This window comes from Gallinula chloropus, assembly GCF_964237585.1.
Source record: "Gallinula chloropus genome assembly, chromosome: 3".
Taxonomy (NCBI): Eukaryota; Metazoa; Chordata; class Aves; order Gruiformes; family Rallidae; genus Gallinula; species Gallinula chloropus.
This window is the reverse complement of record NC_140087.1, coordinates 99,886,168-99,901,342: the sequence shown is the minus strand read 5'-3', so window position 1 is coordinate 99,901,342 and position 15,175 is coordinate 99,886,168. Positions and strand designations below refer to the sequence as shown.

Here is a 15,175-nt window from a genome sequence, read left to right as displayed (position 1 = left end):
CACAGACAGGAACACCCTCCACTAGACCAGCCAGGTTGCCCCAAGACCCATTCAACCTGGATCTTTTTGCCCTTCCCTAATATACTTGATACACAGGTTTCTTCATAACATAAACCTTTGACTTCATTCTTATCTTTCAAACTTGCTCATCTTAATCAGAGCACACTAGAAATCAAGTGCATACATATCTTCACAAAAAAACCCAATCTGATATAAATCTTAATTTTAATTTTTTTCTGGTGAAAGAAAAGACAGATTTCACATATATGAAAGCTATGAACATCTCTCAGTTACTGCTAGGATTTACAGAAGAATTAATAGCATTTTTATTCAGGAACATTCATTTGTATAACTACGGTTTAATAGGAGTAATTCACTATTTATGGAATCTGTATGTAATTCAGTCTAGATAGAGAACTGTGATCAATATAATATATTTGTTTGACACATGTACACTTTATATGTCTATAAAATAAATGGTAGGGATGGCAGTCTGAGAAATTTGAGGTAAGATACTGAAAAGCCTAGGCTTCCCCAGTAAAAACTCCATTTTACAATATAAATGCAAAAACTCAAATAAAGGTCGAGGTAATTTCCAAATTCAGGTTTTTTAATTATATCCCAATATTTTGAAAACAGGATCATGACTGAAATAAGTCAATAGAGAGCAGAGAATGTATGAGAAAGTTTCTTACCTCGGCAGTTGGGTAAAGGGCTACTCCACTGCCCATTGCTTCGGCACTGTGCTCGAGAAGCACCCTGAAGTAAGTACCCAGTGTTGCAAGTAAAATTTACAACATCATTTAAATTGAACTCACTGCCATTAGTTATTCCATGAGCTGGATTCCCAGGATGTCCGCATGTAATTGCTGTTAAAAGAAAAATAGGCAAGCTAGCATCTAGGTAGATCCATGGAATCACTTGCAGGTTGGAGCTCTTCTGTGTTTTCTTAAGAATTTGTGTTTCATATTTATACCACAAATTGAGGGAAAAAATAGGATTATATTTATTCAGAATTCTTAGCTGCCAGAAAGAAAATCGTATTTGTTCAATTATACTTTTAGAAGTTACCTTTTACCTTATCATGAAAGTTGTAATATAAATATTAATATATATATGCACATTTTGACACCCATCTGATATGTATTAGACATTAACAATATAGTTTATTATATTTCCTAATAATGCTTTTTTTGTTTGTTTGTTTGTTTTCATGTAAGCTTCAAAATGTACTAGGGCCAAACAAATTGAATGCTTCTAAGCATTTGGGAGTTCTGAAGCATTCCTATTCCAAACTTCCTGAGTTGCTTTACTGAAGTAGCTAGTGATCCTTTTAACTGATTTTTTTATGGCAATGGAGAAATTGTTGGGAATAAACCCTTCCCATTATGTTTATTACATGTGTTGATTATGTTTGAAAGATAAACAAAAAATACATGTTACAGTTAAACTCTTGCTTTCCTCATGACAAGACATTAAAATAATACAGAAAAACATAGAAAAGCATAGATACTGACAATATAATATTAGAAAAAATATAAATATACATATATAAATATATATACACCTGCTCATGGCAGGGGGGTTAAAACTAGATGGTCTTTACCTTCGAACCCAAACCATTCTGTGATTATATGTTTTTATGATAGATATATACATATGTATACACACACACACAACTTCCACATTGTGCTGGTCATGTTTATCTTACTCATATAAATACCCTATGTACAGGTTTATCATAGAATCACAGAATGGGTTGGGTTTGAAGAGGTTTGAAAGATCATTCAGTTCCAACCCCCTGCCATGGGGAGGGACACCTTCCACTAGACCAGACTGCCCAAATCCCCATCCAACCTGGTCTTGAACACTGCCAGGGAAGGGACAGCCACAGCTTCTCTGGGCAACTTGTTCCAATGCCTCACGATACTCAAAGGGAAGAACTCTCATCCTGACATATAATATAACTTAGATACCATCTTAAAGTATAAAGCCGTTACCCTTGTCCTATAAATACGTGCCCTTGTGAACTATCCCTCTCTCCAGATTTCCTGTAGGCAACCTTCAGGTATATATGGCCTTCTTGCATACAGAATTATATATATTTAGCCCTTAAATGGTGCAAATAAATGTACTTAAATCATTTGAATCCTTTCTGCACCACCTCATTTGCAGCATTTGAAGATGAAACTCTAAATATCAGAACAAACCTTACTGCACATACAACTTCAACTTTATTCTAGCCCAATTGTACTATTAATCTATTACATATGACCAAGTTTCAATAAAGTCATATCCAGGGCCATAATCAGGGCCATCAGTTAACATAGCTCTTATATAAAAACCTATTAAATTAAAAAACACCATTACTTTAAACTTTTTACAGTGTCCTGACCAAATTATATGCCATATATTTTAACAACACAAAATCTTGGTCTCTGTAAAAATTCAGCAATGAAGGATAATTCTGTTCAGTTGTCCTTATTCAACAAAAGCATACCCCAATCAGACAGTTCCTGTTTAGATGTCATTGCTCTCGACAGGACACTTCTTTTTGTAACACCTTCCAGAAACTAAAGGTTTCAAACACTAAGATCTTAATCACTGCATTTACTTCTGCCACTACTCCATCATATTTTCTAGATATCATTGATTTGTTGACCGATCCACACCCTAATAGTTTGATTCACACAGTAGCATGTGCTTTTTTTTTTTTAAACAAAACCCCCCTAAGTAGATAATTTTGGGTTTATAGTGGTTTTGATCACCACTAGGCTTTTATGCAATAAATTTAATATTTTTTACCTAAGCAATAGCCAAGGCATTTCAAAGAATGGTTACTACTGTTGTTTTTATGTGTATGCTGAATTACAAATTCCTTCTTCGATACATGCACTTATATGCAGGTTTATCCACACATACGCTTAGTCCTAAGCATGTCATGGGTAAATACATCCACTTGGCATGTCTGAAATCAGAAGTAACTAAGGAATTACAAATTTCCCTATTTTATTACGGACAGATCAACACAATGTAACATAGCTCTCAAAAATATACTCCAGTGTTTTGCAGAGTATCTTTTTTGTATCCTGGAGACTTCCACCTCACCACAGAAATGCGTAATCCAAAAGAAATAACAGTAGCACCCAGCTATATAACAAAGCCTATGCTTTGGTGATCATTAACACTTTTAGCAAAGGAGGTTACTATCCTGATTTTTGTTGTGCTGTTACTCACAAAGAGCTAATCAGACATCTTCACATGTAGTAGTAACTCCCAATAAACAGCAAATGAAGAGATCTTTCAGAAAATATTTGGGTAAAGTGTGATCTTTGAGTCACAAATTGTGCAAGATGAAGGAGGTTGACTTTCATATGAAACTAAGAAACTAAAGTAGTCACAGGCAGAGTACTCTGAGTACTTGCTTAGAGAGTATTTTTTGAAAACTGTATCTAGCACTTGTAATATTGAAATTCCTGTCAAAGCTTATTTGAGTATAAAAAGATGTGTTATCTTCTGTAAAAATCTGCCAAAATACAGACCAATCTGTGGTAAATTTTCAGGGGCACAGCTCGTAACTTCTGCCCATCGGACTTCTGCCTTATTTCTAGTTTCTGATCAACACTGCTGTGTCAGAAGACAATTTCACTATCATCACATTAGGGAGCACATTAGTACCATTGGTAAACAGTTTTCACTTTCCTTTTCAGAAGGAAATAGCTATTTTTACAAGATTTTGTAATTAATTAGTTAATTAATAAAAGTTTGAAAATCATCCAAAGCTTGGATGCTGACATTAAAAAAAAAAAAAACAAACAACAAAACCACATCTTGTGTGGTTCTTTAATCTAGAAGACTTATAAGAGAAAGAAAACTAGGTAATGGAAAGTATTAGGCAACCTATAAAGACAGAAATTGCTGCCAGTTCTTATAACAGTAATGATAACATCAATTTAGGAAGAAACAGCCTTCCACATCTCCCCATCCCCCCCAGCTTTGCCCCTTTCTTTTGAAGGGATTTTATTCAGTGCATGGTAAAACTAATCCACTAAAAAGTAACAATGCTAACTGGTGGCATTTCTCCTTTGATGAATATAAATCACTTGAAGATATAAATAGGATTTTAAAAGGACAATGACATTTGGCAGATATTTGCTGCAGCTGTATCCAGGTAGATGTTCTCATTTTACCACGATGAAAGAAATATACTGAACATTTTGAAAAGTAGTGGATTATCAGTAATATATTTTCTCAGAAATCAAACAAAGATACTAACATGGATTGAACAGAAAAGGTGATCATCTCAGTGACTATTTCTGTGTAGACAACAATATGTTTATCTGAATTGCAGACATTTATTGAAATAATTCATATAAAAGCTCCATTAAAAATAATACTGCATAAAATTTGGAAGCCTTATTAAAACAGAAGAAGAATAATAAAATAAACTGCACAATAAAGTAGCAGAATAAAAATCAGAGAAATCAGACCTGACTCTGATTCAACGGCTGATAGTTCAGAAAATGCCAGCAAATTTGCCATGCAAATGAGGAAGGGAATAGCAACAATTTAACAATTCCAGTAATTCCTTATGGAATTTTCAAAAGCAGGTGAATTAAGAGCATTAAAAAAATCCTACTGAAGGGAATAAAAATGTTAGTATTTTTTTCTAACACATGGTATAATCCTATATCATCCCTGGGCTTGTACTAGTAAATATTAGAAGGCCAACTTTGAAAAATGGGCAGTCACCATCAAAAACTGCACAGATGAACAGTATTCCAGCTTTACCCACCAAAAAATGAAATGAGACCAAAGGATTTTGGTATTCCTGGTGAAAAAATAGGGGAGAGGCTCAGTAAGCCCACACTTGACAAAGAAATTATGCCTGGAGAAAAAGAGAGAAGGACATAGATGAAGTTACACAGTTGCAGCCTGCTGTTCAACCCACTTTATTGCCTTGTCATTCTGTTTCTGAAACAACAGAAATCAGAAATTACTGGATGTGCTAGGTTAGAAATAGGATTAGATCATCATAATGACCCTTGTAATTGAAAATAGGTCCAAGAAATATCTGATCTGAGCACCTCATTCAAATACCTTTGAACATCCAATCTACTCTTAATTTGTTAAAATAGTGTTAAAAATAGTAGTAATAATTCAGAGAAAAGTTGTTACTTACGGACACAGACAGGCGTTTGTCCAGACCATTTGTGATCCTGTAGGCAAATCCTGACAGAAGTACCAACAAGTCGAAAGCCAGGATTACACTGGTAGACTACAGTATCACGATAACTGAAACCATCCCCACTAATATGACCATTTACAATTGGATCCGGAGAACCACAGTGACCAGCTACAATAAAAGAAGAACGATAAAAAATATATATTCTTACAAATTTCACCAACATTTACAACAATACAGATAGGAAAACAAAATTTCATCTTTACTTTCAATAAAGAATATATTAGGGTCAAACACTGCACAGTAGAGAACAAGTTCTAAGGTATAAAAGCTGTAGATGATATTCCATCTACTTATTTAGGGTGATGTGATATTCAAGTAGTTTTAATTATCATGTGTAGTTTCTGCAGATTCTGTTACATAAATGTCAAAGGCCTGAAGAATATCTGAAAATGTAAATTGCATATGACTGAAATTACAAATCATCCAGTTTAACTGCTAGAAAACTGACACTTTTAACATGGTCAATTTTTCCCCTTTCCCTCAGAATAAGGTTGTGTTTTATCTGAGAGGAGTGTGAATTAAAGCATGTTTAAGTCTCAAACTCATTCTATTATTTCATTGTACAGGTATGATTTCTCATAGTAATTATTTGCCTCAGCCTTTTAAGCAGATGTCTGATAATAAATTAAACATGGTTGGAACCATTCTCTGTCAGAGGCCAACAAGCACAGAGTAGTCTAGATCCATAAAATGAAAATATCTTGCCCTCCAGACCAGCACAGCAGCAAGCTGCCAACCAGTATCAGGACTGGTTGAAACTAACTTGAAACATTCTTGAATCTTGGTGAAAAACATGTCTAGGCTTTCTTCTGATTATTTAATAGAAAAGATCAAGTTTCATAACAATTTGGGTGTCCTGGTGTTGTTATTTTATTAGAACAAAGATAGCCCTTGTTGTTCTATATATCCAACAAATAAGTGATTTCTTACACAGAGGTCTTTACCATTATTAGAAAAATCTTAAAGAAAACCCTAAAACCCCAAAAACTCAACCTCATTAAAAAAAAAAAAAAGTCTACTGCCTTCAAGAGAAGAAACACTGAGTTATTTCAGATAGGCATACGTGTCCCACTTAACTATAGCAGCTCCTTTAAAACGCCATTTAGGACCCTGTTTATATTTAATAGAAATTAAAATAAAATTCTACAGCTAAATTATTTTCAAATATTTCCTAACATTGATATCCAGTTTCTACAATGAAGTTCATGGGTTTTTTTATTAATGTCTTTAAGTAATGAATCATTAAAAGTGTTTTTATTTGTTTTTACTCTTTCCAAATAATAATCACCCTTATATTATCCTCAGATGATTCTTAACTAAACTGACGTATTTAATTTCTTTTCTGTGTTTATTAATCCACATTGATGGTAAAATGATAATAAACTCTTCTCTATATTGCTTTCCAGCTTTTTTAATACACTTTGAAACAGCCACCTTCTCCAGCTGTATAAAGACATGGGAATGAAGGAACATCTACCAGGAGTGTTTCCTCCTTGGTTGTATCATCTGCTGTTAAGCAATACAGAACACGTTACTCCAGGATAATAGCACTTCCGGCACTAAGGAAACAAGTAATTATTTTATCCTCTCTAGATTACTCATTCTGTTTGAAAGCAGAGTTGCTGAGCAGGAAACTATTTCTTTTTACTGAATTAGGAGAAAAAAGCTCATTCTTTGGTGACACTGATTAATTTAAACTGGCAATAATTTAATCTGAAATGATGCTAAATCCTCATTTTGAGATGAGAGGAGAGGGACCTGAGGGTCATGAATACTCCTAGAATGTGTGTGTGTGTGTGTATGATGTTCTGTTTTGCACAGGCTGCGTCCATTAACATCAGGCTTCTTCGTAACTTAGCTTCTTAGGGACTGAATCTCCTTTCTACTAAAGCTCCTTTAATAATGCTAGACAGTACATTTCATTTACAATTAATGACTCTTCTAAAACCCTACAGGGGTAAAACACATGCCACTTGACTACTTTTTTCATACATATAGGATTATTATAATAATCTTAATTGTAGCATCACTGATGTCTTTAAGGACACATTGTGATATTGCTCTGTAAATTTGTGGAAGTATGAAAATAAGCTTTTCACACCCAACTTGTTAATACAACTCATCTTCCCCTGACAAGGGCTACGGCAACAGAGAGTAACAAGGACACTGAAGGAATATTTTTCTTCTTGAAATACCTCATGTTATATTTTACTTTATTATTCTTAGTGCAAATTACTAATATGATTCCCCTTACCATTTTCTCTTCCAGCCTTGCTCTGCCTCTCTGTGTCTATCACATACTCCAACCCCTAGCCCCTTAATGGGCCTTTCCCCTGGTCTTGTTTCAATACCTCCCTTATAATGCACAAAAACCACACACAGTTTTCCACAAGTGCTGAAGTGGAAATGACTGTGGCTCACTTACTACACTGCTGCTCATACAGTCAAGTCTGTGATCTTCTTTACTGCAAGGTCACACTTTTAACTCTTGTTCAGCCTCTCCATTAGGTCTCCTGGGTTGCCTTCTGTAAAGCTTCTTTCTACCCAGTCAGTTCCAAGTATGAATGACACTATTCTAGGAAAAGTGCAGGATTCTGTATTTGTCTTTATTGAACTTTATAAGCTTCCTGTTGGCTCATTCCTCTAGATTCTCAGGGTCCCTCTGTAAATCAGTACTGCAATCCAGCATATCAACTGTTCTCCCATCATTTAGTGTCATCCTCAAACTTGTAGAGATAGCACCCAAAATGTTATCCAAGTCACTGATAGAGGCTGTATAGTATTTGTATCAGTATTCATCCTCAGTATCCACTGGCTACTAATCATACTTTGATTCATGAAATACTACCCTCAGAGTTCGGTGGTTCAATTAGCTTCCCAATCATTTTTGTAGTCTGCTCATCTGGCTACAAGGATAATATGGGAGACTGTTTTAAAAGTTTTGCTACAACAGAAAATGAAAAAAATCTATTGCTGAAATCTACGGAGTTCTACATCTCATGAGAGAGGCAGTGGAAAAGGCTCTAAGATTAGTAAGTTTTACTTCTGATTGATCCATCCTGTCTGTTCCCACTTAGCCTGGAAATGGTTCCTAATAGTTGCTCACTGATTTTTTCCAGGGACTGAGGTAAAATATGCAGCCTCTTCCCTTCTTTGGAAATATGATGTTATACTTGCTTTAGCTTTGGTTCATTGTTGTTGGGTTTTTTTCCCCCAGTAATTGCAGTGTTCACACTTTTAGAAAGTGGACTCACAATGACATATGCCATCACCTGAGACTTATCCAGTCAAACACAGGGAAACACATGACATTTCAAGAAAGATAGCAAAGATACACCAACCAGGATAGTAGAAAAGGCAAAAAATTATGTGCTTTTTCTTAAACAGACATTTAACATGTTGCTGGACTTATGATGTGAGTAATTTAATTTAGAAATCTTCCCAGCTAGTGGATTTAATTCTGAAGAAGTTTTGACTCATTTAGATTAAATATTCAAAAACCTCAAGAACAGAGAGTATTTCAGTAACAAAAACTTTATGTAATTTTCCCATCAAGTAAAATTAGATTAAAAGAATAGTAAAGATGCTAGTGGCATTTTTAATAAAAGGAAGAATAATTAAGGAAATTTTTCACATGGCTCAAGGTGGGTTCAGCAGTAGTTCTAAAACACCTGGAAAGCAAAATACAAATAATTTTATTATATTTTAGTAAGATGTTGAAATGTAAGTCCTGTGCAGCCTGCTCTAGGTGATCCTGCCCTGGCAGGGGAGTTGGACTAGATGATCTCCAGATGTCCCTTCCAAACCCTATCATTCTGTGATTCTGGGATCACAATTTCATACTGCAGTTTACTTACGATTTATCAATTACAGATTCAGTTATTTTTACACAAGCACAGTCAGCAGCAGCATTTCATCACACTGAAAAATGTAGAGAATTACCTACATTACAGAACTATAAAAAATGGATTTTTTACTTTTTTTTAATATATACTAAAAATGAATGAAAATAGAAAGGAGTAGATAACATTTCATCTTAGATTTTAAAGTATGCCTTCGACTTGTTTATAGCTTTGCACTGGAAAGTCACAAAAAGTCAGGAAAAAGTATCTGTTCGGGAAAACAATTTTGTTCATGCTTCAACACCACCAATAACAGTTGGAGCAAACTTTTAAATGCTTTCAATTAGATCTATGCCGTACATGTATGTATGGTCACTCACACATGTAAAACATTCACAGAAACACATGGTTTGTAATTTATAGGTGCAACTATTCTTGGAAGGCAAAAGGGAAAATATATAAAATATAAGCACTGTGAGTAGTTGAGTGAAATTGAAAAAAAATCTTGCCTAAAAATTCATATTAAGAAAAACTACATATAATACTAACTGCCTAAAGTCATAGGTCTTACATTTAGTCTTAATCTCATTGACACAGTCATTAGTTTTAGCTTTCTTCTCAGACAAATAATAAGTATTTGACAAATCCTTCCCTAGGATACAGAAATCAGTGTACTCAGCTGGCCTGAAATAATAAATTGATTGAATGCAGAGTAGTGAGTAACACTAAGTCATATCTATTTTCATCTATAGCTATCCTGAATTACATTCATGCAGGTACAGTGTAGGTAAAAAGAATCTCTGGCTCATTATCATTCCTTTGAAATGGAAAGTCTCCTTCAAAGCTCCCTGGGAGTTCACCTCCTGATTTTCACAGGCTTCATATAAATCCTAAAGGCACCTCTAAAATAAGTATGGTGCATGCTGTCCTTGGAATTTAGGTATACACTACTGGCGGTATTCACATCATCTAGCTTTAAAATTTAAGAATTTACCTTTCCTGAATTGCTCTCTGGAGGAGCCTGCATAGTTCCCTTGACCTTGTTGGGAATTTAAGGATCTTAGATCGTACCCTAATTTGCACCTAAATTAGGTGCCTGAAGTACATGGTGTAAATATCCCTTATGTGAGAGAATGTGCAGAGCAAAAAGAGTAGCAGAAATACAACCTTCTACATCATGCAAGCAATAAATCAAACTTAGGCTTTCACACTCATAGCTGTCCAGTATTTTTGGCACTATAGACCTCATCAGATTTTGAAATATCAAAGACTAAATAAGGATTACCAATCTTCCAGCCCTAAATGTCTAGTGAGGTAGATCCATGCTTTTAACTGTTCTAAGCATAGGGTTGCATTCAACAATGCAGTCGATCTGATATATCCAATAAAATCCGAAGTCCATTGAAATTTTTTTGAAAAGAATTGGATAGTATCATAAGACAAGCATTGATCTTAATGCAATAATTCCTGCAAGGTGCCTTGTGTTCATTACAGGTGTGAAAAGGTGCATATAAGTAATTTATAAAGCAGAGAGCCAAGTGGGAAAAAAGTGTTTCTAGGGGATAATAGGAATAGATAACAATTTCTATACAGATTGGAATAAAACCCCCTGAAAGAGACAAATTCCAACAGCAAATCACTCCTACAGAAGAAAATTATTAATTCACATAAATGAAATTCAAGCTCTATGTAGACAGTCTTTCTCAACTGTGAGATCTAGTAAAGTTATTAGCTGTTTCCCAAAGAGTTAAAAGCATCTCTGTGTGTAGTTCTTAATCTGACATTGAGAATAAGCTGGTATTTTTCAGTAAGTCCCATACTAATCGGTTCTTCTTCATCCTTACACTATTTGAATCTAAATTTATGACTACTATAAACTGCTAAACTTCTGGGGTGTTCAGTGGTTAAAACTATTTCTATAGTCAGAATAGGAGAAAAAAAATATAATTCCAGTCTTCCATGGGCAAGAGATATTTATAATGCAAAGAGAATCCATTGAGATTTGTGTATTATTTAGACTGTATACACTGACAGATAAGTTATCCTGTGTGTATAGCCTTTTAAAACAGAAAAGCAGTACATAAGTACTAAAGACTATTATTATTATTGATCAGATGATTAAGTGGCATTTCAGGTGAGTTAAAATGAATGAATCCTAACACATACATTTATACTTGAAATTATTGTGTGCAGGTGTTGGGCACCACACTGACAATGAATGGTAGAATATGCTGTAAAATCTGAGGTGTAATAGCTATTTTTTACCATACAGCTTCCATGTTTGCAACAGAAGAAAGGGTTGAGGAAAATACTCCTACACAAGCAAATCTACTACTGTTGGATCTTCACAGTTGCAGTTCCAGCATCTTGTTTGTCAGCCTCAATTCAGGGATAACCTATCACCATCAGGAAGCTGATGCATCTTCACATACAAATCTTTTACATGCTTCCATTATGGAACTGATGAACTGAATGTATGTGAAAATGTAATGTTGAAGCATAGTATTTCCATAACCATCATCTCAATGGAATTAATTTTCCTAGGTAAAAAAATGTTTTATTTTACTCCCTTACTACGCTAAATATAAAAAGAAGTGGTAATTAATGTATACTCCATTTATGTCATGATTTCCTACATCAAGATGGTAAAATTCTTAATATAGACTACTTTAAATTGAAAAATGAAGGGCATGGAATTGAAAATACATCAAGCGAGAAAAGTGTTTTAACTTTTCACAAAATTTGCCAGAAAGTATTACATCTTTCTGGGAACTCTGTAGTAACAAACTGCCAGTAGAAGCTAGGTTAGATCTGTGACACAATGATCACGACTTCTGACCACTCCCTGAATTAACAGATGACATACTATAAAACTATCTTCGTAAAATCTGTGCTACAAAAAATGCTGTTGCAAAATCAAGGGATCGATCATAAAAGCTTAAATCAGAGCACAATTAAATGATCTCATGTTTTGGTTTGGTTTGTTTTTCTAAATAGATTCTGTATTAATCTTTGCTGCTGCTGCAGCCTAGTATCTGAAATGAAAGAAGAATAGCTAACCAACATGGGAGGTAGGACACAAGAGTGAGTTTTTATCCCTGTCTCTGAGAGAAGACTCCTACATTTCTTTATTTCACCTATGTATGCCCCATCAAATTATCTGTTCTATATTGATGAAGAGTTAATATGCAGCTAATAACTTCACGTTCTTTTTCATCAAGGTTAGTGCATTACTATCTTGCAACCTGTTTCAAAATATTTTGTGTAAAAGTATTTTTGAGGCATTAAAGATTTCCAGAAATGCAGGATGTTGTCACTAGTACCCTGTTAAAAATCATGTATATCTAATGACACTTGATATCTCTTTTCCTTAATAACTTGCTAAGAAGTAGCTGATTATACTTGAAAATTGTTTTTCCAAAGACATGATTGAATTGGTATGTGGTCCCATCACACCTGGTTATTGTGATGCAGATGTTCTCCTTTTCTTTTAATAGAATATTCTATCAGGAGAAGGTTGATGTGTTTTAAAATGCAGGTCTTTCGGTTTTGCTCAGGGAAACTGTAGCCAATTTTGAACCTCGGTGGGAGCATGAACTCAAACCTCAATAACTGCAGATATCCTTGATGATGGTACTATGAAGTAACTCTGCTTTGAAATTCAAAATAACATAGTCCACCTGCTTGTCACTTGTCTCTATAAGGTAATGAGCACTGGCAAAATGATATGCTAAAGAAGACAGAAAGTGACACTATTGACACTGAGAAAATTAAGAATGGATTCAGGTGGCTAAGAATGCTCAGCAACCTTTTGTTATCAGTTCTTCAGGTACATGTTAAACTTCTTTCTCACAGATCCATATTGACACTGACTTATTGTAAATGTAGATGTCAGGTTTATTTTAACTTGGTTCATGGCATTGAAATTCTCAGGCAGCGTGAAGGTTTGAAAAAGGGATGCATAGAAAAAGGTTATTTTCAGCTTTGATTTGAATTACTTTCTTGAGATCGGACAAAGCTACGTTGTGCTTCATGACATACTGCAAAATGTATCTACATTTTTTTAATGCAATGTTTTGAAGATAATGCTTTTTATTTTTCACATGCAATTTTTCCACATTAATATACATAATGTTTCCACAGAATGGGAGGACAGTGGTTTTATAACTTAGAAATTAATCAGCATGATTTATTTAAAAGACTGAAGTCAAATGTTACTGTTAGGATTGTATCTAATTAGCCAAATACTCTGGCCTACTTGAAAATTTTAAAATAAGTGAGTTCTGGACAGAGAACAAGTTCTGACAATTCATGTTACGGCTACTAACATTTCCTTATAAAACAATGCTTTTACTGTTTCATTACAGAAAAAAAACCCACTGCAGTGTTATGGATTATTTTGGATAATCAGATCTTGGTTAGTTTTGTTGGCTTTGTTTTGTTTTGTTTTATTTTTAAATCAATTGAATACTTCCTCTGTAAAACAATTCAATTCTTGCATATGACAGGTGGTCAACATGTTTTGTTTAAAATGTACTAGATAAGCAAGAAAATACGTAAAATTAGGGTAGACAAAGCATAGCAAAGATTCCAGAAATAAATATGCTGTACATGACCAGGAATGTTGAGTTGCAAAGGTGACTGAAAAAGAAAAGTTTTCATCTGTTTATATAATTTGTTTACATATATTTCTTAAATATATGGGTCCCTTCCGACTCAGTATATACAAAGTGCAAACCAGTATGAGTGGATCTGAAAGTGTTGGGGTGAGAACTTAAGATCAAAACATATAAACTCAGGGTTTGGAAACCTGTTGGTTTTGCTTACTATCCTGTCTAGTTCCCTTGACTAAATATTCAGTATGTTGAAAGTACACTCGTAGTTGGAATTCATAAGGGATAACTCCTGAACTGAAGCTCATCTTCCAGCTAAGTTTCATCTCATACCCAATGACTGCTCCACAAAAGGAAATGCAAGTCCTGTGTGACAAAATCATATGCAATAAAAAAAGTTTCTGTATTTAATCTTTTTTTATTGATATAAAATTTTGTTGCTTTGTAAGAGCTGAATTCCAGTACATGACAAACAAACAAACAAAAAGCAAGAAATAACAGAAATTTGTTTTTTACCTAGGCATTGGGTTTCAGTACCACTCCAGAGACCATTTGTCAAGCATTCTCTCACGTGAGAACCAACTAATGTGTATCCTGTGTTACAGGTGAATATTGCAGTAGCTCCATACACTGTTAAGGTTCCAATCTTATTTCCATTTGGTGGAGATGGAAGACCACCACAGGAGATAACTAGGGAAAAACCCAAACAACAGAAGAAACTGAAATACAAAAATAATTTTCATAATTTCTTAGACTTGAATACAATATACCACCTCACATTTTCTTGTAATAGGAATAAATATAAAGAGTTGTATTCTGCACTTATGGTTTAAGATTATGCTTGATTTGGCAACACATGTTCTAAATCTGAAAATTAATTAGGATATTTTCACATTTTGGCAGCCACTTAAACACAATCTGTATTTCCAGTTCTGAAACAAGTCAATGTCTTGGGAAGTTTGCCTTTATATTCCATGCATACATGCTCCTGGCTGTTCCTCAGATATCCTTTCTCAGGCCATTTTATGTGATATGTCTGCGATTATTTTTAATCACACAGATTCCTATTAAAAATAAACTACATTCCTAATGAGTCATCTCATGATTTTTAGACAGCTGTTTAGTATATTATTAATAAAATACATTTAACTAGCTAGGTCTTTCTTAATCCAGAAACCCCTTTTATTTTATGTTTCACAATTCCTTCAGAGATACTATTCACAAGTAGATACTGATAAAGATCTAATTGTTGTATCATTGCTATTTCACTTAGCTTTTCTGCTGCTTCAGAACTGAAATAGCTAAAATCTATACTGACATATATTACCTTAGCATGAGAATGACAGATGAAAGTAAACAGTAGATTCCTCAAAATACTATACAGTGTATTTCTGGATCTTAATGATCTATAAACAATGGAAATACTATTGAACATCTTTTGGGGGATGAAGTCTGACATAATTTAATCCTAA

General features: G+C 34.2%; 1 protein-coding gene across 1 annotated transcript in view; it reads right to left on the bottom strand.

Moving 5' to 3' along the window:
* The window catches only part of CSMD1 (CUB and Sushi multiple domains 1), a gene marked incomplete at both ends in the record, with an annotated part of 1,089,811 nt that overhangs the window by 52,442 nt on the left and 1,022,194 nt on the right, over positions 1 to 15,175 (bottom strand). Inside the window, 3 exons of the mRNA XM_084261313.1 lie at positions 696 to 869; positions 5,183 to 5,356; positions 14,220 to 14,393. Of these exons, the coding sequence (XP_084117439.1) occupies positions 696 to 869; positions 5,183 to 5,356; positions 14,220 to 14,393 (522 nt within the window). The remainder of the gene's footprint in view (positions 1 to 695; positions 870 to 5,182; positions 5,357 to 14,219; positions 14,394 to 15,175) is intronic.